General features: G+C 32.1%; 1 protein-coding gene across 1 annotated transcript; it reads left to right on the top strand.

The window, feature by feature from the left end:
• The first annotated feature begins 3,267 nt into the window (after window positions 1-3,267).
• Window positions 3,268-4,177, top strand: LOC129909608 (uncharacterized). Its single transcript, XM_055986681.1, has 3 exons — window positions 3,268-3,363; window positions 3,427-3,888; window positions 3,950-4,177. The coding sequence occupies exons 1-3, from the start codon at window positions 3,307-3,309 to the stop codon at window positions 4,175-4,177; spliced, it is 747 nt and encodes a 248-aa protein (XP_055842656.1). The 5' UTR covers window positions 3,268-3,306.
• The last annotated feature ends 22,805 nt before the right edge of the window (window positions 4,178-26,982 follow it).

Here is a 26,982-nt window from a genome sequence, read left to right as displayed (position 1 = left end):
AATTTTGAACTCTTTTAGGTTGAAATGGCTTCTAAATACGTTCAAACTAATTTGGACAAGGCTCAAGCCAGTCGAGACCAGAGTATTTATGATATGAATACGATTTCACTGTCAGCTGTTCAATGTACCTTTAAAACCGAAAAGGCTGTCTTGGACTCAATTAGTCTTACTTCGAAGAAAATCAATGATTGTTTGAATGGCAAGGGAAAACTTAATGTTCTTAGCAACGCAAAAGCCTTAAACTAAATTAAATTTGTTTAATGTTGATTTTTGTTTATACATTCAAAAATAAATCTTTAATTTTGCATTTTAAAAAAAAAATTTTAATGAAGCTTTGATTCTAAATCAAACCAAATTACATACATATTACATATTTTATCATAATAGCAATTGTGAATTACTTTACCATTACCATTACATATATTGAAAAAGGGGACCAAAAATAACGGTACTTGTCATATACCGATTTTAGTAACGTTGAAATTCGTCGAAAACTGCTCCAACAATTTTTTTTTTAAATGCATTTATGTAAGTTTTAAAATAAAGTCTATCTTTCAATAAAATAATTTATTTTATAATATATTTCGAAAACGAGACATTGAATATTTTTGGAAATTTTGTTCTTAGATGTTGATTAGTGATTTCTACAAAATGGAATACCAATTTTATTTTAAAACTTTTTTTCCAAACAATTATTTATAAAAAATTAGTTTTTTTAAAAAACGGCTCTAACGATTTTGAAATTTTTTTTTTTAAAATGCACCTTAATATATCAAATAAAACTGCTTACTTGTTTTGGAGGGATATTTGATTTAAGATTTTGTTTTTTTTTTTTATTTTTTTTATACAGGTACCTACATACATTTCCCAAATTTCTATATAAAAAGTCGTACAAATTTTAGCAACTTGAACTCTAAGAGCAAGTTCGTGCGACCCAGTCGTGCATTTTACCTGAGCATGGAAAATTTACCAAAGAGGCCATGATAAAAGCATTGACTCTTGTTAAAAATTGAAATTTATTTATTTTATTTAATTAATTTTTTTTTATGTTTTCTGAAATCTATTATTTAGTTTATTTATCTTATCACTTTGTTATATATGCCTACTCCTTTTATTTTGTTTTTTTTTTCTAAAATTATGTATTAAATATTAATAGTAAAATTATTTAAAATAATAAAAAAATAACTCATGCATAGTTAAAAAAAAAAAACTGTTTTTTTTTATGGACGTCTCACTGTTGGGCCCAACGGCGTATACAAGAACTCAAAACTTAAGCAAGAAATTAATATGTTATACTGAATTCCTTAAAGTAAGATGATTTTCAAATATTGAAGTTTTCGAACATGAATGGAAATGAAAAGTAAAACATTTTTTTAGTATTCAAACAAAATGCTTTACCAAGTTTTGGGGATTCGGATACATTTTTAGCGAATGCTATCCTGGATTAGGATTGAGAGATATACCAAGTTGAGTTCTGCTCTAGATCCGAACAAGTAGTATATTCAAACTTTTAAAAAGAAATTCAATTGGGTAGGTAAAAAAAATATCTTCATTAAGGCAACTCTTTCCAATAAAAATAAACGGATTTATCCTCAAGAACTCATCGATTTTCATACATTACTCAAACTTCAATTGCGTTTTCTGGCAAGTCCGAGAGCTGGCAGCAGATTTCTTGCGCGAGATTTATATTAATAGAGCAAGGAGGTCTATAAATCATTTAAAAAACTGCAATTTTATTGCACTTTTTCTCAGAATCGGTGCGATACAAGCTGGCAGACTTACATGTTTGTTATGGCTATAAATGGACCTCCTTGCTCTATTAATATAAATCGGTTACCTCTCGTGCAAGAAATCTGCTGCCTAGACTAAATTTTATGATATGATGAATTTATAACTGTGCATGGACCCGAAAAGGAAATTTTAATTAAAAACGACGCTGATCTGTGCATAGGATTATATTTGATTGGTAAAGTGAATAAAAAATTGAATACATTTTCTGTTGCTTTGCTTAAATTTTGTTGAAAAATTTGTGGACTTACTTATTGACAAGTTCAATTATTGTTGACGATCTTCGGCAAAATTTTTAGGAATATCATTTCTCAAACCTTTTTTCATTTTTGCATTGTTCCAGTTCAATACATTCTTCCGATCAAAATTGTGAATTTTGTACAAGATTAGAGAATTACTCTTAAATTTTTTTAAACAACTATCGATTTAGGAAGACTTTTTTAATTCAAAAGTTACCACTGTCATTAAATAAAAAAGATTTTATTTTTCATTGTTAGTTTTTAAATAACTTTGGGCTAGAGGAAAACAATACGGAGTTGTTTTCAGGCAAATTAATCAACCAAGAACCGAAGCACAGTGTATTTTTTAGAACAGGAAGGCCTTAATTGGTCAAGACCTAATGATAAACGCTAAACTAAAGCAAGCGAATTACATACCAACCGTTTTTGTTTTTAAATTCTTAGAACTGTTCAGATTCAAAATGTAAAACGAAAAAAAATTAATGAAATTTGTAATTGAACTAGCACATTTTTTTAGGGTTCAAAACTATCAAAATCGTTGTATAAAAAATTTTGGCATGATCTGTTTTGAAAATGCTGTGAACAAAGAAAGGTCTCATAAAAACGTTTACTTGCAATAAAGCAGTTATGATAGTGACCTGTATATTTAATATTTTTAAATAATTTCAATTTATGGTGCCCCAAGCCCTCTGAATGCTTATAAAGGAGACTTTTTGGCCTTTAAATTAAATGGGAAAAAAATAAAGTTCAACATCGAAATTTAAGAATTCTAGATTTTCAACTAATTAAATTAAAAGTAAAGTGAAACATATTTTTTAAGTGATTCAAACTCAGTTAAATATGAATTTAAAAGAAAGTTTATACTGACCATTTTTTTTAATGGCGAAAAACGAACGACATACACATTTTCAAATGTATTAGCGTTTAAATATGTTCCTTTATTCCCCAAAAAAATTTATATAGAACAAAACCTTAATCATGCCTGAAAGACTTCAATAAGTCACCAATTTGTAGGGGGAACCCCTTGAAAAAAGTTTATCATTTTAGAAGCTAAAAGTATCTTTTTCATTATCACGGTCTTAATAATGAAGCTAATATGACTACCGAATTAACAACTCAATCACATATTGATTAATTAAAACATTGATAAGATCCTAACGCTTCTGAGAAAAGACTCAAAATTGATCAAAAGGTGGTGGGCACCTATTTATAAGGTGGTCAGAAAAACCTACAATCAAAAAGTTGTTTTCGTTCAAACAGTTACCAACGCTAGAAAAGAATGGCTTCTTTTATTCAATTTTTCATTGCTGCTGCAGTTTTGACAACTGTCTTGGGTGTAAGTTAAACACTTTTCTTATTAAAAAGTTCAAAAATTGTATTTGTTACTCATTTTCTTTAGCAAAACTACAATTATAACAAAGTATCAAATGGAACTCAAGATTACTTAAAAATCGTCCAAGCTGAACTCCTTTATAAAATCAATTTAGCCGAAATGGAAAACAATGCTGTTGATGTTCGATTTCTAGATCGATTGGCTGTTATCGAGTTGCAACAAAAACAAATTTTGAATGAAACTCAACAATTTAATCAGACTATAATACCATTGCCAGCATTGAGCTTAACATGGAAATATTGCGTTCAAAAATATGATTCGCAGTTAGTTAAACACCAAATTGCTAAGGATCAATTTAACGCTTGTAATGTTAAGGCCCAGCAAGCTGGTGCACAATTGACATATAAAGCAAGACTATTGACAGAGAAGGCTAGGGGTTATGTCCTTAGAACACTTCCTTCCTATGCTAATGAATGCCCAGTTAACGACAAGAATCAAACCCGTGTAGAACAATGTTATATTAACTATGTAAGTAAGACCATGGATTTGTTTGATTTTTTTTTTGTATTAAAAATTTTGAACTTTTTAGGTTTCAATGTTTACTCAATATGTTCAAGATAATTTGGACAAGGCTCAAGCCAGTCGAGACCAGAGTATTTTTGACATGAATTCCATTGCACTGTCAGCTGTTCAATGTTCTTTTAGAACCGAAAAGGTTGTGTTGGACTCAATTAGTCTTACTGCCAAGAATATCAACGATTGTTTGAATGGCCAGGAGAAACTTAATGTTTTTAGGAACGCAAAAGCTTTAAACTAAATAATTAATTTTGTTTTATGTTGATTTTTTTTTTTTCATTCAGAAATAAATCTTTAAATTTGCATTAAAATTTGTCTAAATTATTGTTGAGAAAAATAAACTATTGCAATGTTATAGCTCCTGTAAAGCTTTATAAGAACAACATTTTTATTTATAGGTCAAAAGTACTGTCAATACTCCTTGAAGTGGTAAATGTGTCAGCATTTTGTATTTGTTGTTTGACAGTAAGTTAGTTTACCACATTTACTATTTTACCAAGTTTACCAAAAGCTTACACCGTTGGCGTTGTATGAATATCTCTATACCTAATATGCAATAAGTATTCTCTGGTACACTTCTTATAGCAACGAATAAAACTATTGGCTCCTGATAGGAATATTTATCGGAGTATTAAAGTGTACTTCTTTTATGTGCAATAGGAGTGCAAAAGAGATCGTATTTTTGAACCTGTTAACCCATTTTTGATGTATTGCACCTTCAACACAGAAAAAACCACGCTTGAGATATCAAGCGGGACGTGTCCCGGACGTGTCCCGGACATGTCCCGGACGTGTCCCGGACATGTCCCGGATATGTCCCGTGTCCCGGACATGTCCCGGACATGTCCCGGACGTGTCTCGGACGTGTCCCGGACATGTCCCGGACATGTCCCGGACGTGTCCCGGACTTGTCCCGGACATGTCCCGGACGTGTCCCGGACATGTCCCGGACATGTCCCAGACATGTCCCGGACGTATCCCGGACATGTCTCGGACGTGTCCCGGACATGTCCCGGACGTGTCCCGGACGTGTCCCGGACGTGTCCCGGACATGTCCCGGACGTGTCCCGGACGTGTCCCGGACATGTCCCGGACATGTCCCGGACATGTCCCGGACATGTCCCGGACGTGTCCCGAACGTGTCCCGGACATGTCCCGGACGTGTCCCGGACGTGTCCCGGACATGTTCCGGACGTGTCCCGGACGTGTCCCGGACATGTCCCGGACGTGTCCCGGACGTGTCCCGGACATGTCCCGGACATGTCCCGGACGTGTCCCGGACATGTCCCGGACGTGTCCCGGACATGTCCCGGACGTGTCCCGGACATGTACCGGACATGTCCCGGACGTGTCCCGGACATGTCCCGGACGTGTCCCGGACATGTCCCGGACATGTCCCGGACGTGTCCCGGACATGTCCCGGACATGTCCCGGACGTGTCCCGGACATGTCCCGGACATGTCCCGGACGTGTCCCGGACATGTCCCGGACGTGTCCCGGACATGTCCCGGACATGTCCCGGACGTGTCCCGGACGTGTCCCGGACATGTCCCGGACATGTCCCGGACGTGTCCCGGACATGTCCCGGATATGTCCCGGACATGTCCCGGACGTGTCCCGGACATGTCCCGGACATGTCCCGGACGTGTCCCGGACATGTCCCGGACTTGTCCCGGACATGTACCGGACATGTCCCGGACGTGTCCCGGACGTGTCCCGGACATGTCCCGGACATGTCCCGGACGTGTCCCGGACGTGTCCCGGACATGTCCCGGACATGTCCCGGACGTGTCCCGGACATGTCCCGGATATGTCCCGGACATGTCCCGGACGTGTCCCGGACATGTCCCGGACATGTCCCGGATGTGTCCCGGACATGTCCCGGACATGTCCCGGACGTGTCCCGGACATGTCCCGGACGTGTCCCGGACATGTCCCGGACGTGTCCCGGACATGTCCCGGACGTGTCCCGGACATGTCCCGGACGTGTCCCGGACATGTCCCGGACGTGTCCCGGACATGTCCCGGACGTGTCCCGGACATGTCCCGGACGTGTCCCGGACATGTCCCGGACGTGTCCCGGACATGTCCCGGATTTTAAAATTAAAAAAGAAAAGAATGCCTAAGTTGATTTGTTTCATTTCACCTTTAAAGCTACAAAATACAAATATTTTTTCAAGCATTAAAATCATTGATTTATTTGGTTCTCCATATAAGCACCTTAAAAAATCAACATGCTTAGTAAAATCTATTCAAACATTTTTCAAAAGTAACAACAAATATAAAATGATGTATGAGGTGATTTCTTTTCCAGTATACAAATACAACCCTTAAAAAACTCTTTATATGATTGATGTTGTTCACTGCCTCCATACAAAATTCTGTAAAAAAAAAAATGTGCCATGCAGTGGCTATTGAAGTGGTAAAAGACTTTAAGTTTCTCTTTGGACAAAAGTTTCAATACAACTTAATTTTAAAATGCAAAATCAAAAATTTATTTTTGAATGAAAACAAAAATCAACATTTAACAAAATTAATTTTTAGTTAATAAGTTTTTAATTGCTTAGAACATTTTGTTTCCCTTCGCCATTCAAACAATTGTTGATTTTCTTCGAAGTAAGAGTAATTCCTTCCAATACAACCTTTTCAACATTAAAAGTACATTGAACAGCTGACAGTGCAATGGAATTCATATCAAAAATAATCTGCTCTCGACTGGATTGGGCCTGGTCCAAATATTCTTCAACAGTTTTCGTAGCCATTGCAACCTAAAAAGTTAAAAATTTTTTTAATAAATAAACAAACAAACTTTATGGTCTTAGGACATGTTTAAATAGCGTTTAAATTTGGGTTAAATTTTTTTCCTTTGGTTAAAAATTAAGCAGAGTAAATTTTAATCCACCACGCAAGTCGTCGCCCTAGTATTGAAGTGCCGTATACGCCATTTTTACATTTTTGGGAAATCGCATTTAAATGTTCGGAAGATAATTGCGAAAGAACTAACCGCTCGTATTTTTTGATATTTTAGTATGATATATAATTAAAATGTGTCTTTTATATACATGCTATTGGACATCTGCAATTCGTTTTGTTTTCAAAATATTTAAATTTTTGTCCAAAATGAGTTTGCCGTATACGCCATGAAAATCAGAAGTTTCTTTTATTCATATACACGTACGTCAAAGAAAAACATATCGTACGTCAAAACAATTCTCAAAATTTTCTTGCATTGCATGAAAAATTTGACGTAAATGCCAAAATTTCTTGTTTTTGTCAAAACAATAGTGAATATCTCGGCAACGAAAAAAGATAGAAAAAAACGGATAGCAGATTTGAAAAGAGCAACTTCGAAAACATACGACTGCATACCTAGTTCAAAAAATGCAATTTGGCGTATACGGCACTCCAATACTAGGGCGACGAAGTGTCAAAATTTAACCATCAAGGTAAAAATATTTAACGCAATTGACCAACAGCCTTACTTACATAAGTAATAGCACAATTTTCCAAAGGTGTGTCCTTGTAGTTATATGATTCACAATTATTAACATCACTGGGAAGTGTTCTAAGGGCATAACCCCTCGCTTTCTCTGTGACTAGTCTTGCATTGTATGTTAAATTTGTACCAGCTTTCTGGGACATATTATTGCATGCCTTGAATTGATCCTTAGCACTTTGGTAAGTAACAAACTGTGAATTATATTTTTGAATGCAATATTTCCATGGTAAACCCAATACTGGCATTGGTGTAAGAGTTTGATTTAGTTCATGTACTTCGTTCAAAACTTGTTGTTGTTGCAATTCAATAACAGCCAATAAATTCAGAAATTGAACATCAACAGCATTGTTTTCCATTTCGGCAATATTGATTTTATAAAGAAGTTCAGCTTGGGCGATTTTCACGTAATCTTGCGTTCCATTTGATATTGTATTTGATGTAATATTGTAGTTTTGCTAAAGAAAATTGGTAACAAATAAAATTATTAAACTTTTTAATTAGAAGACAGAAGTGTTTCACTAACACCCAAGACAGTTGTCAAAACTGCAGCAGCAATGATAAATTGAATAAAAGAAGCCATTATTTTCTGAATCTGGCGTTGGTACTGTTTGAATGATTTTTGTTAACCACCTTATAAATAGGTGCCCACCAACAGAGTTAGACCTTCGAGATAGTAGAAGTTGATCAAAATTTTTCAATCTTTTCTCAGAAGAGTTAGAGAAATCTTATCAACAATTTCATAAATTAATAAGTGATTGGAATTGTTATAACTCGATAATCATAATAATGGTTCTTATTATTAAGTATCTTGAGATTAAGCCTTTAAAATGACAAACATTTTTCAAGTGGTTCCCCCTTTAAAATTGGTCACACTTTGAAGTTTGTGACGTATTAATGAATTTATGATCGAGATAGATAAAATAGTTTTAGGAATTATAGCGCCATATCGTGAATGATGTTCTTCGAATTTAATAGCTATCGTGAACCTTTTTTGTCATGGAATTTGCGTCTGCATTTGTTTTCGTTGATAAAGAAAAGTGTGATGAAGCAAGTAAATTAATTGGATTAGACATTAGAGTTCTTTTAAGTCTCGCACTGTCAACAAATTGAGCCACAGCTCGTCTTCACTGATAAAAGTCTAAATTCATGCAACTCGACGAAAAAAATTCAATACCTACAACAAACCCGGAATTTTCCAAATTAGTTATTTGAAGAAAGAGTATAAGTATTTTTACTTCTACTACTTCTTTTGAAGGATATAAGCAACCCTAATCTTTCGTTCAATCTATTTAACTCTATCTTCCCGATTACCATAATATGGCTTTCCAATGTTGGTATTAGACAGGGTGTCCCGTAATAAGATAAGACAAATTAAAGGATTGGTTTTAGGTATTTTCTAAGAAAGGAAAAATATTCCACAGTAACGCTCTACCTGCAGAGTTGATACAACTTAGCGGTGACCTTCTTTGGTGTACCTTAAATACAAAAGGTAGAAGATTGGCAAAGGTCTTGATTTTAAGAACAAATGATATTCTTTATAACTGTATTTGAAAAATGTTGATATCCCGAGTAAAAATAGAAGTTGAATTTTTGAAGAAAAAAATAACAAAAATTCTTGACCGCCCCACCACAGCTGCACCATTTCGTTTTGTATACAAAATTCGCTGCACTAAGGACCCAAACGTCCCACATAGGAGTATTTTCATCAAAAACCTGAACATAATTATTTTTCTTGGTTTTTGTTAGTATCTTATAACTTTAAACGAGCTAAAATTGTTTATATATGTATATGTATATAAATATACAGGGTGTCCCACAGTCACCGCCCCAAACGAAAACCATGGATTCCTGAGGTCATTTTAAGTCGAAAAACTTAAGAGGTAATTTTCTCGTTTTCGTCCCGTTTTCGAGTTACCACGGTTTTTATGATTTTTGTTCTCTTTTCCCTTATCTAGGTTTATCTTTGCCAAACTACGTTTGATATGAAAGATTTTTTTTACAACCAATCAAGAATTTATTACAGTTTTAGTTTGTCTCAAAACTTTTTTTTCTGCGGACAACCGTTTCTCCACAATTTTGCATCAAACACAATTTTCTTCGGTTTTTAAGTTGTTTTTTACACTTTCATATCATTTAAGTCAAAAAAACACGTTAATGAGTATTAATTTTTTGTGCTTTTTATTAAAGCCCAGTTTATTTTCATAAAAAAAATAAGTTTTATTTCATAAAAAAGGCTACTGAAATTAATTAAAAAAAATAAACAAACTGAGTGAATTAAAAAAAAAATAATTTTTAAATACAAAATTTATTTAAATGAATTAAAACTTTTTCTGAGCTTTTTTTTATTTGTTCTTTTTTTAACCACAATAGCTCAGAAAAAGTTTTAATTCATTTAAATAAATTTTGTATTTAAAAATTATTTTTTTTTTAATTCACTCAGTTTGTTTATTTTTTTTAAATTACTTTCAGTAGCCTTTTTTATGAAATAAAACTTATTTTTTTTATAAAAATAAACTGGGCTTTAATAAAAAGCACAAAAAATTAATGCTCATTAACGTGTTTTTTTGACTTAAATGATATGAAAGTGTAAAAAACAACTTAAACGAAGAAAATTGTGTTTGATGCAAAATTGTGGAGAAACGGTTGTCCGCAGAAAAAAAAGTTTTGAGACAAACTAAAACTGTAATAAATTCTTGATTGGTTGTAAAAATAAAATGCACGACTGGGGTCGCACGTACTTGCTCTTGCAGCTCAAAGCATTTTTATGTTAGTCTACTTGTAGATTTTAAAAGCTGGATCTAAATTAAAAAAAAAAACTGAAATTGGGGAAGAGCCGACATTTAGGGCAACATTTTGTTAAATGAAAAAATTTTTTTTTTGTTATTTGACTTTTTGAGAAAAAAATAAAAATGCAGTTTTATTGCCACTGCTTTAAATATTACGTATACAAAGTTTAATCAAAATCGTTAGAGCCGTTTTCGAGAAATTCGTAATATCGTATTTTTTTGTATGGGAGGTATACGTTCTAAACGAGATATAAAAAAACAAAAAAAAACCAACTTTCAGAATTCCATAAAAATCATCTGTACCAAATTTGAAGAAAATCCATCCACCCGTTTAGGCTGTGGAAATGTGTACAGATGGACGCACAACCGCACAGACGCACAGACGCACAGACGCACAGACGCACAGACGTACAGACGCACGGACGGAATTGCGGGACCCACTTTTTCGGAATTCTCCATCATCGTAATGTTGGTTTTGATTAAAACCTCAATTTTTTTTTTCGACACGAAACCAATACTTGCCCTATAGAGCAAGTAAAAATCTTTCATATCAAACGTAGTTTGGCAAAGATAAACCTAGATAAGGGAAAAGAGAACAAAAATCATAAAAACCGTGGTAACTCGAAAACGGGACGAAAACGAGAAAATTACCTCTTAAGTTTTTCGACTTAAAATGACCTCAGGAATCCATGGTTTTCGTTTGGGGCGGTGACTGTGGGACACCCTGTATATAAAATTGGGATCTCAGAAACGGCTCTAACGATTTCGATGAAATTTTCAGGGTTTGTTCATCTAAGCGAGTAAAAAATTTTGGAAGTATTTTTGGAAAAATCCGCCCACTGCCACGCCCACTTTTTTAACATATAAGTTTTTTCGGGAACGGCTCTAACGATTTCGATGAAATTTTCGGGGTTTGTTTATCTTAGCGAGTCAAAAATTTTGGAAGTATTTTTGGAAAAGTCCGCCCACTGCCACGCCCACTTTTTTAACATATAAGTTCTTTCGGGAACGGCTCTAACGATTTCGATGAAATTTTCAGGGTTTGTTTATCTTAGCGAGTCAAAAGTTTTGGAATTTTTTTTGAAAAAATCCGCCCACTGCCACGCCCACTTTTTTAACATGGAATTTTTTTTGGTAACCACTTTAAGGATTTCGATGAAATTTTAAGGGTTTGGTCCCCTAGCCGAATAAAATGTTTTGGAAGTACTTTTAGAAATATCCGCCCACAGCTACGCTTATTTTTCTCACATATTAGTTTTTTGGTAATTGCTTTAAAGATTTCGATGAAATTTTGAAAGTTTTTCCTCTAGGCAAGTATTTTCTCTTACATAAGTTTTTTTTCGCGGAGACAGATTCAACGATTTCAATAAAATTTTGAAGGATGGTTCCATTTTTTACGCATTGTTCTTTTTCTTTTTGTTACAATAACTAAACAAAAATGTTTAGATCATGACTTTTTTGATCATCATGTATTGAAATTTTTAAGTAATTTGTTAATTAGGTATCACACATTACCTTTGTCTTACGTTTTTCTTTTGTTTAAATGCAACTATTGTTAACGTATAAAAATAAAATAACTCACAACAAGCCGACAAGGCTAAACTTGAAAAAAAGATTAACTTTATGTACACCATCCAAAACTTTCTGACCCGTAAATTAAAATTTGAACAAAAAGGGATCTCTTCGATAATGCAGATTCCTGTAACCCTTCTATCCATTGCTGATCGTCGTATGTGTATTCAAACGTAAATAAACTGGATTATAAAGTGAGAATGTGGTGTTTTGTAACCCGCGAAAAAACTGGTCATTGCAAACTCAAACTTACTCCAAAAAATTGCTGTTTACATTTGACTTTTTTTCACTGAAAGTTATGACATTTAAAGATACCGATACAAAGCTCGAGCTAAAATTGTTTATATATACATATGTATATAAATATATATAAAATTGGGATCTCGGAAACGGCTCTAACGATTTCGATGAAATTTTCAGGGTTTGTTCATCTAAGCGAGTAAAAAGTTTTTGAAGAATTTTTGGAAAAATCCGCCCACTGCCACGCCCATTTTTTTAACATATACGTTTTTTCGTGAAGGGCTCTAACGATTTCGATGAAATTTTTAGGGTTTCTTTATCTAGGCGAGTAAAAAGTCTTGGAAGTATTTTTGGAAAAATCCGCCCACTGCCACGCGCACTTTTTTAACATAGAATTTTTTTTTTGTAACAACTTTAAAGATTTCGATGAAATTTTGAGGGTTTGGTCTCCTAACCGAATAAAATGTTTTGGAAGTACTTTTAGAAATATCCGCCCACAGGTACGCTTATTTTTCTTACATATAAGTTTTTTGGTAATTGCTTTAAAGACTTCGATGAAATTTTTGAGTGTTTTTTCCTCTAGGCAAATACAACATTTTGGAAATATTTTCTCTTACATAAGTTTTTTGAGGGATGTTTCCATTTTTAACGCATTGTTCTTTTTCTTTTTGTTACAATAACTAAAGAAAATTTTTTAGATCATGACTTTTTTAATCATGTATTGAAACTTTTAAGTAATTTGTTAATTTGGTATCACACATTATCTTTTATTTACGTTTTTCTTTTGTTTTAATGCGACTATTGTTAACGTATAAAAATAAAATAACTCACAACAAGCAACACCATTGACCTAATGTCAATCTTATAATACATATATAACTAAGTAAAAAAAAAGAAAGAAGTAAACCATCCACTGATACAAAATAAAACAGAGACAGGGATAAAAAATAGTATTTTTACATACTAAGCTTTGCCGATAAGGCTAAACTTGAAAAAAGATTAACTTTATGTACACCATCCAAAACATTCTGACCCGTAAATTAAAATTTGAACAAAAAGGGATCTCATTGCTGTAGGCATTTTCGATAATGCAGATTCCTGTAACCCTTCTATCCATTGCTGATCGTCGTATGTGTATTCAAACGTAAATAAACTAGATTATAAAGTGGGAATGTGGTGTTTTGTAACCCGCGAAAAAAACTGGTCATTGCAAACTCATACCCACTCCAAAAAATTGCTGTTTACATTTGACTTTTTTCACTGAAAGTTATAACATTCAAAGATACCGAGCAAAGCTCGGTCACCCAGGTACTTTCTGTTTAAAATGAATATTCCTACAAGAAAATACAATACAAACCTAGTTTTTGTTATTTTTATTTTTCCATCAAAAACTCAAAAATTTGATTAATGGCCTATACTCCGCCTGTCGACATTATTTTTCTCAATTTTTTTTCTTCATCCCTAATACGCAATTCTCAATTTCTGTTCGCTCTTCCCCAAACTTAATTAAGATCACCCAAAATAAAATACACTAATAACATCAGTAAATTTAATTTAAAAATAAAAAACGTTGCATAAAGTAAGGAGTATTTTCTATCAGAAAGTGAAAAACTAATTGACCCTCAATTTACCCAATTTTTGTTGCATTGGTTTAAGGAATATATTGACTAACTCAGAAGTTTCAATTCATCGCAGAATAACGGGGAATACTTAAACAAAATCATAAGAGTTCAAATAATAGCTTAACAAAAATAACAAGTTTTTATATATGTACTTGTTCTAAGCCCGAATTGAAATAGAAAACACCATCAAACATTTCCAAAACTTTATTAATACCTTTAATAAATAACTGAAGAAGAATTCTCCATTTAGTTTTTTTTTTATATATTTCTATCACAACACTTCGATATCGCATATTGAATAACACTTACCAAAGTACTTCGCATTGAAATAAAAATTAAATTTGAACTCATTTTTTAACAAGACACGATAGAAAAACAAAAAAATAAGTGCAGCATATTGACACATTTTTATTTTGAACCCACTTTGCCAAACTTTTAAGTGTCAATTTAGATTTTCAGAAAATCGACTTATGACCAGGTTTTTACTGCAAATACTCCTATGTGCGTCCTATCTAAAGCTAGAGCTACATCAAAACACAGAGGCAAACAAAGTATAAAATGTAAACAAAAGTACAAAATAACGAAATAATAAAAACAAAATTTAATGATGTGACATCAAAAATATAAATAATTTGAAAATTTAGAAAAATTTTTCTACACTTAGGAGCAAAAAAATGCGTTCTGTAAAAACTATTATTGGTCAGGATGTTATTGACATAAATGAATGTTAATTGCACCATTAAAAAGCTTGAAAGAAAAATTTCAAATCAATGCTAGGAACTTTATAAAGATCCAATCAACATAAATGAAGTATGTAAGGCACAAAAGACTGAAATTGAAACAGAGAGTATAAAGAAAATTTAACATTTAAAAAAAATGAAGTGCAATTTATTGAGAGATAGCGATGATACTATCGTATGCATTTTTATGTTTTTACCAACAACTCAAAGTAAAAAATCAAGCTTTTAAATGAAACCATGAAACTTGAAAAAAAAATTATTTTATCCATTGCAATTTTTGTTTTTAATATGAATAAATTATTTGATTCCGTTTTTTGCTCCTAATAGTCTATTTAATAGACCTGAGCTCCGGAGCAAAACTAGAACAAATTCGTTCAAGAGGTTTTATTGCTGAATCTGATACCTTGCCATAAAAGTATGTCTGAGCCAAAAGTGCTACTAAATCCGTTGGTGCATTTCTGAGAAAACGGCAACACTGGTCGGTTTTTAGTTTTTTTGATATAACTCGAGAACCAAGCCTAATGTTAAGATGGTACAAAGGCACTTTTCATAGAAAATTAAATTATCTACAAAAATAAATTGGTAAAAAAATGTTTAAAATAAGTTTTGACTAAAATTCTAACCTAAAATCAATGAAAAAAAAGTTAAAAAAACGAGTTTTTTTTTTTTTTTTACTAAAACACTTGGCATTTGGTTCCTGAACCAGACACGTCCAAACTATATTCTAATAAAATAAAGTAGAGGTTAAGACCTTTGATAATATGTATCGTTTTATTTTTTTTGTGCAAAAATGGCACAAATATACTCTTTCAAAAATTTGTATTTTTTCTTAATTTTCGACTTTTTTGTTTCAAAGTAAGATTTTAAAATGCAGCAAAAGGGTATTAAACGGTCAGTTTAGAAATTTTAAATTAAACTAACCTCAAGGCATTGATTAAATACAATCTATCAAAGGCAAGAAAATTTTTTAAATTGGATCCTTATGCCTTTGTTTGCAATTGTGTGCATGTGCATTTTAGTCAATATGCAGTGAATGGATGGTCTGATTCACATAAAATTTTTTTTGTTGCATAGGACATACATTTGCGACCAATTCTAAAACTTTTTTCAATGACCTTAAACAACGATTTTTGTCGAAAAAATGATTTTAAAATATATATATCAAATGCATGACTTTGTTGAATTTGGTGAAAACTTCGAAGGCCATGCAATTTCGCAGCATCAGCAGTTGGAGGAAGTTGACATAGTTGAAAACGTTTACCGTTCTTTGTCAAATTTTTGAAAAAATTTAAACGGCAATTTGTCAGACAATTTGCACCATATTGGACTGCAACAATTGAGGTGGTTGCATTTTCGATTTCTTCTTTTTTTGAGTTTTTATTCAAAAACACATTAAAATGTTCTTTTAATTTTTCGAAATTTTTTAAGAAAAATTTTAAGAACTTTTTTTTTCCAATTTTAAAGAATGAGGAAGTAGTATCGCAACCACTAAAGGCGTGTATAAATCCCAGATATTTTTTGTGAATTTCATAATTGAAACTTCTATGGCTATACAATTTTTGGTCAACCTTCCCAATACTTGGTTTTAATAGAAGTATGTTTTTATACTGATCATTCAAAAGAGACATGATAATTAAAATGTCAATATCTTGAGTAACTATAACAACATTTGAATTTTGTAATGCTTTTCCCTTTGCAGTCTCAATGATGAGGTAATCAGCATCCTCTTCAGCTTGTACCGAATCAATATTAGCTTCTTTGAATTTTTGGATCAAATATGAAATAAATTTTTTTTTATTTCCTTCATTTGCGAGAAATTTGTCTGGCTTTGCTATGGGTTTTAAATCATCATTAATGTGCATTCCTGGACATACCTGATTTGTGCGACGTAATCTTTCAGCACTTTTTGTTCCAACGCTTAAGTTTTCACTAGGATATCCATCAAAAACTACGCTACAACTACTGCCAAAGGAACACATTAAGTATTTAACGAATTTTGCACTTATTTCTAAAAACGTTTCGTCCACAGACCAAATTATCTTATGCACGAGGTAACCCCCATCAACAACGTAGGTTACATTTTCCAGACTATGATTTATTGGCGTAAAAAAATCATACATTGCCGATTTTTTATTTTTTCGCATTGTATAACCATCGAAAAGAGCAGTTGGGTATGGAGCTAACTCATAATTAAAAAATAATTGTAAGTCTGCTTCTTTGGGGTTCAATAGAAGCATTCTTCGGAAAAGAGTGTCTGAGTCGACGGTGACTACATTTCCATCATCTACTTTAATTTTCGAAAATGCACTTTTTATTGTCAAGACTTTCATGTTTTTTTTGAATTTGATGCTGTCAAAATCCTCCTTGAAAACTTGGGGAATTAAGGCAATCCCTTTGGTGTGTGCATTAAAACAATCCACATCCTCACTTGCTATCAAACCATTGCTAATACAAACCAAATCGGTTCTTGTAATGAATGGAGGATGGTCTGCAAACCAATCCTGCAAAGTTTTAACGTCTTTACCATCCCTGAGTTTTCTTGATGTTGCAGCATCTTTGTGTTGATGAGATGTTCCATCTAAATTAAGCTTGCAAAAATGTTCAATTTGTTCGGAAATAGCTATTTGCAATGGGATGCTTGTAATCCACCGAGCAGTCGTTGCAGGCGTTACACCGCGTCCATGAGTTAAGCCTTCTCTCGAATGGACATTTTTCATATACGTCTGCTCAATGGTCATATCCGACCAAGTTCCAGAATAGTATTTTTCTGTTCTTCGGATTGTAAAATAGCTTTTGCCCGTGAATTTATTATAATTTTCAAGAGTCATTTTAGTATGTATATTGTGCATATCTTGAAGGTATAAGTATGCGTGTTTTGCATAGCTAAAATGACCACTTGTTACAAAAAACGGAATCATTTTTTGAATTGTATCAAGGTGAAGCTTCCAATTCCCAGATCTTTCCGCATGAATAAATTGTAGTAATAGGGTTACCATTTGAAAATACTGAATGTATAGCTTTGCCGTTGGACCATTGTTGTTTAAGTTAAGCAATTTATCATTAAATTTTTGTTGAAGGAAAATTAAAGTTCTATCACTCAAATCTTCTTCGTTTAAATGATCGTTATTTACAAAATCATTTAGTATATGCTTTTCAACATCCGATAGTTGTAAGTCCTCACAAATTATTAACGCTAAAGCGAGTCTAATTAAAGAGTGGCAGCGTACTGCCCTCGCATAAGCCTTGCCAGATAGCATTTTTTCAACAGATCCTGGAGCATATATTAGGCTACATATATCTTCAAGACCACTTCCAGACATAATGTATCCAATACAACCTAGGTATGACATAGCAAGGTGAAACCCGCCAAGTCTTACTATAATATTTTTTACTGGTGAATTGTCTTTACATGATGCAACAATATCCCTTGCTTTAATATACAGTGGCAAATCAAACGTCGTAATACAAAATTCTTGGCCTGCCATTTTTGATTTTTCAACTGCGAGTAGTAAAGATGTATAAATTGTATCATACTGACTTGGAGGTGAATCAATAATAGGCAAATACAAGATTTGCGACCTATCAAAATGTTTGTTTCTTGTAAGCGACTCGAAAAAACCATTCCAACCTGTAATTGATGCATATATTTGTATTAAACTATAATATTTAATACGATAAGAGAATTGATCGAACCTGGTATTTTTTCTTCGTGTTTCCACTTTTTGAAAAACCACATGGACTCAACACAATCTACTTCTATGCTGTTTGAAATAGGGTTAATAACTTGTAAGTTTTCCACTTTAATTGCATGTAGTCCAGATTTGGTTTTACAAAATGGTATCAAATCGACACGACCGAATTTTCCAACTTCTAGGCTTGGTGGAATTTTTGTGAGTCTTGGGATTGGAGATATAAATAAATTTTCACAATAAGGTGTTATGCACTGAATTCCAGCCATTGCATGTAGTGTACCACTTCCATCCAATGTAGAAGTCTGGTGGTCAACGTTGTCAAAAACAAATTGAGTAAAACCTTCACTAGTACCATCGGAACAAGGATGCATAACACTTGATGCTTCGAACAATCTTGCTTCATGATAAGACGCGGAAAATCCCAATGATGATAAAATATCCAGAAGACTACTGGAACCAAACTTTTTTAACAAAAAACTGCTGAGGCCGGTGAGAATAGAAGAGATATATGACCGAGGTCTGACTGCAGCTATAATGGCATGTGAAATTGATGTAATTTTCACTCGCCATTTGTCCAACAATCCTTCTTTATTTTTCAAAATGATGGTTTCAAGCAAAAGTTCCAAACTTTTTGGAATATCCTTTTCAGCATCGCTAAGAAATTTCATTGGAGATGGATACTTGTCTAATTTATAAACTGCAGAGCGAATATCTTCTACAATAATCTCTCCCGCCTTTTTCACTATTCTAAGACGTTCATTTTCTATGTTTTCTTCTTTTTTTTCATACCAAGATTTAAGAAAAATGTCTTCACCTGCGTCTTTGAAAGATATAATTGGAGCTTCACCTTTTACAAAAGAATTATTTATTTCTATGATTTTAGGGAAAGAAATTTTTAGAAGTTTACCTTTTAAACAAGAAACTATTATTTCATTCTGATATTTTGCTTTGAGTTTATGCAATATCCATTTTTCAGAGGGTATGTCGCCGTCAAAATTAGCTAACAGTTCATTGAATGAAAATTGACACTCTGCTTTGTGTTCACTTAGGAATATATCTATGTGTTTCATAATAGCAGAAGTTTCCTCACATTCAGGTTTTCCTATTTTTCCACCAAGAAGTTCTAATCTTCTAATGCAATTTTTATGGTACTTCACGGATAGTGAATTAATGTTCCTTATGGTCGAAAGTCGGTCAAGTATTTCTTGATTTTGGGGCAAATTCTTTTTTGCAAGTTCAATTATACTTTCTTGTTTTGAAGTACTTTTAATAATGTGAACATCGCCTAAAATAATTATTTAACACTGGCTATCTATTCTATTCAAAAGTGAAAAATGTTACCCAGATAAAGTTGTTGTTTTTTTCGCCTTTGTGAAATATATGACTCACTTGCGTCTTCGCCACAAATCAAACAAAGATCATCATATTGAAAATCTGTATGTTTCCTACACGGTTCCGTTCCAACAACTTGGCTAGCTTTTCTTTTCTTAGCTGCACTTATATTGGATTCCCTCACATATGATTTATAACAATCTGCATGCACATTTAAAGCATCATTTCTCTCCAAAATTTGATTAATCCCATCATCTCTCATCAGACTTGCATTTATAATTGTTTGGATGCATCTTTCCTTTAAAACCCTACTTGGTTTACTTTTTAAATCAATTTTGCAAAAAAGACATGTTTCCATTGTGATTTATAACAGGCTATAAAGTTCATATATTAGCGATTAGAATATTACATATGCACGATGCACGTGTAAAGAAAGTTAAAATAATATTTACTTACCACGCTTCGGGTGAAGTAAAAACCTTAAATTTCTTATGAAAATTTTGCACAATCGAATTAATTTATATTTTTTTTTTGCATGGAAGATTCTTCAAAACACAATGCCCACCAATTTTTTAAAGAAATTATCACAGTGTTTTTTTCAACAAAGTCATGCATTTGATATATATATTTTAAAATCATTTTTTCGACAAAAATCGTTGTTTAAGGTCATTGAAAAAAGTTTTAGAATTGGTCGCAAATGTATGTCCTATGCAACAAAAAAAATTTTATGTGAATCAGACCATCCATTCACTGCATATTGACTAAAATGCACATGCACACAATTGCAAACAAAGGCATAAGGATCCAATTTAAAAAATTTTCTTGCCTTTGATAGATTGTATTTAATCAATGCCTTGAGGTTAGTTTAATTTAAAATTTCTAAACTGACCGTTTAATACCCTTTTGCTGCATTTTAAAATCTTACTTTGAAACAAAAAAGTCGAAAATTAAGAAAAAATACAAATTTTTGAAAGAGTATATTTGTGCCATTTTTGCACAAAAAAAATAAAACGATACATATTATCAAAGGTCTTAACCTCTACTTTATTTTATTAGAATATAGTTTGGACGTGTCTGGTTCAGGAACCAAATGCCAAGTGTTTTAGTAAAAAAAAAAAAAAACTCGTTTTTTTAACTTTTTTTTCATTGATTTTAGGTTAGAATTTTAGTCAAAACTTATTTTAAACATTTTTTTACCAATTTATTTTTGTAGATAATTTAATTTTCTATGAAAAGTGCCTTTGTACCATCTTAACATTAGGCTTGGTTCTCGAGTTATATCAAAAAAACTAAAAACCGACCAGTGTTGCCGTTTTCTCAGAAATGCACCAACGGATTTAGTAGCACTTTTGGCTCAGACATACTTTTATGGCAAGGTATCAGATTCAGCAATAAAACCTCTTGAACGAATTTGTTCCACTCAAAAGGGTCTATTCAATAGACTATAAGCGTAAGTGTGTAAAAAACTACTTAAAAGTCACCAAAGTTTCAAGGAAAAAAAATTGCTTCTTCAACGAAATAAACTGGATAACATGGATATGTGTTCTCCGTTATTTTCTAATGGCCAAAAACTAACCTATATTTGTGATTTTAAAAATTTTTTAAGATAATTTTTGGAGAAGCATAGCGTAAAATCTTGCCCAGGGGCGTCGCACATGGGAGTATTTATTCCAAAAAGCTGATCAAAAGTCTAAAATAAAGAATGAAGGTTCAACCATTATGTCATACATAAATAGGCACTTTGCTTGCCGGATCGTCTTTTTTTTGTGCGACTTTGTTTAAGGGTGTTTTTTTACAAGGTGGTTTTCCAGTGTTTTTGTTTTTATTTTGAAGATTTTTTTTTTTTGGGTTTTATATATAGATGTATATTAACTTTATTAAAGCATTTTTTTTTTCAAGTTTTTTAATTTTGATCATTTAAGGTGAGAATTCAAAGTGTTTTTTCATGAAAGCTGAAAAAGAAAAATTAATAAAAAAAGAAATATAGTACCCCTTGGTACCTTAAAACTTAGTACTATACATAATTTTCGCAGTATTCTCTCCTATCAGATAAGAAAATATAAAGTTCCGCCATTTTGTTTTATGATTTGTTTTCTGTACGGGTTAGTGGGTAAAGAATAATATACCCATTTTACCTTGCGATATTTAATGGATTCGAAATGTTTGACTATTAATTTTGACCATTAACTATTTTGTTTGCGTCTAAACTGCAGGTCACTGTGGCGTATGTGTAACTTAAAAAAAAGATTTTAAAATGGTAAGTAATTATTGTATTTATTAATTACACTTTTGAAGAACGTTTTTCATTTGAAAATACGAACAAATAATTTAGATCACCTTTTTGGGTCAAATACCCCTAGTGCGTCGATATAGATAGATTTAAATTAAGTCCATTTAAATAGAGCATGTAGTTCTGTCGTATAAAGAATATTATTATCAAAATTGCATACTTTTAGGATATATTTTATTTAATTTATATTTTTTGAATATTACTCAAACCATAAACAAAAAATACCAAGACTGGAAACTCGGCGGTCAACTGACGTTTGCCTACAAGCTGCGAGGTGTGGTGAATGTCGTGAACCTATCGTTGTGTCGTGAATCTATAAATGTGTGCGTGTTAACGTCATTTACCAACGTGGTGGCTTTCACATTCACAGACAACACTGTACACAAAAGGGTTTTTGGGGGGAAAGACGTACGAAAGTTTCCAGTCTTGGTATTTTTTGTTTATGACTCAAACTTTCACCAACGATTTAATGCAAAATAAATTCATTTAATGGTTCAGGCTAAATAAGGAAAACAAAAACATTTTGACAAGGCAAACGCCTAAAAGATAAGAAATATAACTAATCAAAATATTATTCTTTTTCAAAAAATATCATTCTTAAAGGTATCTTTAAAACTGTTATAAATTAATAAAAATCAAAAAAATCTTTGATAACAAATAACTGATAAGAATATATTAATTAAATTACAACCTAGACGCCAAGACTACAATTTTATTTACACCAACTTCAATAAGATAATATATAGATAAAATTAATCAATTTTTTTTATTTCTCATTAATTAAATAATATAGATAAAATTAATCAATTTTTTTTTATTTCTCATTAATTAAATAATGGTGACAAAGACCTTACATATTTTTAGGTATGAGCTCAAAACTATATTTCGAAAACAGTTTGTGACGAAATTGTCAGGGGAACCACTTAAAAAAATGTTGTCATTTTATAGGCTTAAACTTTCTAAAAATAAACTTAACTCTTGTTTTCTTTATCAAGGTACTTAATAAATTTAATTATTCAGAATATCGATTTATCAACTCAAAAACTGATTTATGAAATCGTTGATAAGACCCTAACGCTTCTGAGAAAACACTTTTAAAATTGATCAAAAGCTTTACTATCTCGAAAACCTACTTAGTTTTTTAGATAACTGGGTACCTATTTATGCGGTGGTCAAAGAAGTCTACAATCAAATAGTTGTTTTCGTTCAAACAGTACCAACGCTATTCAGTCAAAAATGGCTTCTTTTATTCAATTCTTCATTGCTGCAGCAGTTTTGACAACTGTCTTGGGTGTAAGTTAAACACTTTTCTTATTAAAAAGTTCAACAATTTTATTTGTTAAACATTTTCCTTTAGCAAAATTACAATTATAACCAAGTATCAAATGGAACTCAAGATTACTTCAAAATCGCCCAAGCTGAACTCCTTTATAAAATCAATATTGCCAATATGGAAAACAATGCTGTTGATGTTCGTTTTCTGGATCGATTGGCTGTAATCGAGTTGCAACAACAACAAGTTTTGAACTTAACTCAACAAGTAAATCAGACTATTATACCATTGCCAGCATTGAGCTTAACATGGAAATATTGCATTCAATCATATGATTCGCAGTTTTTTACTCATCAAAAAGCTAAGGATCGATTCAAGGCATGCAATGTGAAGGCTCAACAAGCTGGTGCACAATTGACATATAATGCAAAACTACTTACAGAGAATGCTAGGAATTATGTCCTTAGAACACTTCCCCAAAATGTTTATGGATGTCGATCATATAACTATAATCAAACTGTTCTCGAGAATTGTTTTATTGATTATGTAAGTAAGATCGTACATTTTTTTTTTTTTTTTTATTTAAAATTTTGAACTTTTTTAGGTTGAAATGGCTTCAAAACATGTTCAAACTAGTTTGGACAAGGCTCAAGCCAGTCGAGACCAGAGTATTTATGATATGAATACGATTTCACTGTCAGCTGTTCAATGTACCTTTAATACCGAAAGGGCTGTCTTGGACTCAATTAGTCTTACTTCGAAGAAAATCAATGATTGTTTGAACGGCAAGGGAAAACTTAATGTTCTTAGCAACGCAAACGCCTTAAACTTAAATTAATTTTGTTTAATGATGAATTTTGTATTAATTCGAAAATAAATCATTAAATTTGCATTTTAAAAATAAATTTTTTACAAAGTTTGATTCTAACTCAGTGTAAGAGAAATTCTTAGTCGAATCCTTCCATGTCTCCATGACCGAAACGAGCTGACCACAGAAATAAACTGGCAACAGCTCAATAGAAATGAAAATATTAGCTCCGTCCCGCCAAGAGAGATCTTTGAGGGCTCAGAGATTTTTTAAGTGAGACAAAAAATTTCAGCTGAGCGCTCACTTTTTTCGGAGATTTCTGAGTCGAAAATTTTTTGGATTCATTTTGGAAATTTGTCCCACAAAATAATTTTGTTCTCTTTCAAAATTACATTGAGCCCTTACAGATTTTTTCTTTGCTGGACGCGCCTATTGATATTCTTTTGGACACTAACGCAGCTGTCAACAAATTAGGAAACCATCTTGAATTCTTTCATCTGACAGTTTTTGTTACTGAAAATCTGCGCACGATATTGGGTCGTATGCAAAAAAAGAACTCAAACTCTTTTCTAACTTTTCAGAACATTTTTTTGAGATCGATATCAAGCAAATATTCTGAGAAGTGAGATGAGATCGATCTCAAGCAAATGTTCTGACATGTGAGAAAAGAGTTCGAGTTCATGTTTTTGAAAATTATGGCCCATTACCTTGTCTCCTTATACCATGAGGCAAGAGCCAATGGGACTTCGCAGATTTTGAAAAACACGCATGATTAACAGAAAACAAGGTATGCTTATTAATGAGCTATAGGTAGCCCAGTCGAGATGTACAAAAACAAAGCTGAAATGGAAAAAATTAAATCGTGAAATTTTTTTTCTTAGAACGGTGGAGGGGGTCATTGAGAACTTAAAACCAGTTTTCGGGAAAATCGGGCTAGAACCAAAGCCGCCATCTTGGACTTCAGGAAAAACTTGTTTTATTGAATAACTCGGCCATTTTTTGTTTACCATACCATCTTCAAGTATAGAGTTTAAGGTTAACGCAATATGGGGGTGTTTTTATATGTTTTTGAGGGTGAGCAATCTAGCTGCGATGTTAGTTTTTCCGAATTCCTAAAATGTTACGAACAAAAGGTAAAATCTTGAATTCGGTTAGTGTTATGTTAAACATAAAATATTATGACTGATGTCTTCTTTTAAAATTTTTCGAATCTGTTGATTACTTCCCGAGATTGTTAAAAATAAAAGATAAACAGAGAAAGAGAGTTATAAACAATTGTTCATATCTCATTTGTTCGCACACAATTAATGTCCCTGGCAGTTGTTTGTATGCTAAAAAGAAGTGTAGACTTTTCAATTTTCGCGAACGAAAAGTTGAACGAAATTTTTCGTACAAACAAAAATTTCGTTGTGTCATTTTTGTATGGGATTTTTCGTTTCGCATCAGCAGCGTACTAAGCTTTAATCTAAAAATCATTCCTTGCTAATTATTACTAATTAATACTAGTAAAAAAACTTAAATGACTAGCTAACTCATGAAAATTAAGTTTTCGGGCTTAATGATCTTTCAGAGAATTAATGCAACTAATGAAAACTAATTCATTATTTTCCCAACGTTTCTCCGTTTTTTTTTCGGGCTTAATGAGGAGATTTTCTTTATTAGTTTCTTTAAAACAATAATAAATAATTCACTATACTGTGTTAAAATTATTTTTTCTTTGACTCACTTTTTTAAATTTGGGCTATTGCATTTTCATTGTTTTGATTGGAATTTGAAATAGAATCGTAGGTACATTTAAAATAAATTAAAAAACAAAAACTTTTTACATTTAAAATAAATTAAAAACAAACGGAAATAAATATTTGACATTAAATACTGATAAGACTAGCTAACTTGCTTCCACTTAAATAACAAATCTAAAATCACATTAAAAATCATTGTTTACTACTTACATCCAATAAATTTTGAAAGTCAAAATTCATTATAAAACTCCATGTTCATTTTTATCTTTAATTTCTAAGTGGAGTATCTATACCTACCTATTCTCATACCCTGATTTATTAAAGCTAATCGCTTAATTATTGAAGTACACATGTAGCTGATAAAAATCAAAACTATCAAATCAAATTGTAAATTGAATTTTGGTACTTGGATTCAATTGGAAAAGTACCTATCTCTTATTTTTTAATTTGTCTTATATTTGTAACAACTTAACAATTTAAAATAAAGATAAGATATCAAAACACTTAAAAGATTAATTATGTTGCGATACCTTTGATTTATTTATTATTTAATTGATATTTAATTTGACAATAATAAATGTAATTTTGTTCAGAATGAGTTAAGGCATAGTCGCGCGTTTAAAAAAATTCGATCTTTTGCATTATAAACAAACATTATTATAACGCAAAAAGACGTTTTTCAGATAACATAGCATATTTTTTAAGTTGAATTTTGTTAAGGTCAAGATTGTATCTAATGCAAAAGGGATTAAAAGGCAGAGTTAAAAAATGTATCTTTTTCTGATGCGTTGTTTTGATTTTACGGGGTTTGAAATTTTGCACAGTTTAATCCCAAAAAGACGTATATAGTACTCGTCATTTTTTCAGAAAATATGGCATAGTTTTGTAATGTGAATAATTTAAGATCCGAATTGCACCTAACGCGAAGGGGATTGAATAGTGTGACGACCTAGTCAGTAGAAGATACACTGTATCATATTGATTAAGGTTGCAAAGTAATTAATAAATATATACTGTGTAGTCATGAACTTGTCAACTGAATAGTTGTGTTTGTTATTAATTATTTCTGAAGAATTACAGGTCATTACAAATAGAAAAGTTAAAAAATATATAAAATTAAAAATAATCTATTAGAGATACAAAAATTTTCTATAGCTTATTTGAAAGATATCAACCTAAAGTTGAATGTAAATGAAGGAATTTTAAAAATTCCGTCATTTAATATTGTAAACAGGGGTAAAGCAAAATTGCAAAAAAGTGGTTTTTTTTCTAAACGCGACTTTGTAGAAAGTTGAATTTTTTTTAATTGAAAGATAAATTTACTGTAAGGCTGACAAAAGTATTGAAAAAATTCTAAAAAATTTCAAAACTAGGTTATAAATGGTTTCTTAAAACTAAAATATGAGGTAGAATTTTGACAAAGTAGTGATTATAGATAGGGGAAATTTTT

This window comes from Episyrphus balteatus, chromosome 2 (genome assembly GCF_945859705.1).
Source record: "Episyrphus balteatus chromosome 2, idEpiBalt1.1, whole genome shotgun sequence".
NCBI lineage: Eukaryota > Metazoa > Arthropoda > Insecta > Diptera > Syrphidae > Episyrphus > Episyrphus balteatus.
This window is presented reverse-complemented; position numbering and strand designations above follow the sequence as displayed.

Bases quoted from the DNA above. Each gene is read 5' to 3' on its own strand.
- LOC129909608 (XM_055986681.1), top strand. From the start codon at position 3,307: ATGGCTTCTTTTATTCAATTTTTCATTGCTGCTGCAGTTTTGACAACT. The intron at 3,364-3,426 runs GTAAGTTAAACA...CATTTTCTTTAG, and splicing joins TTTTGACAACTGTCTTGGGT to CAAAACTACAATTATAACAA. The intron at 3,889-3,949 runs GTAAGTAAGACC...TGAACTTTTTAG, and splicing joins AACAATGTTATATTAACTAT to GTTTCAATGTTTACTCAATA.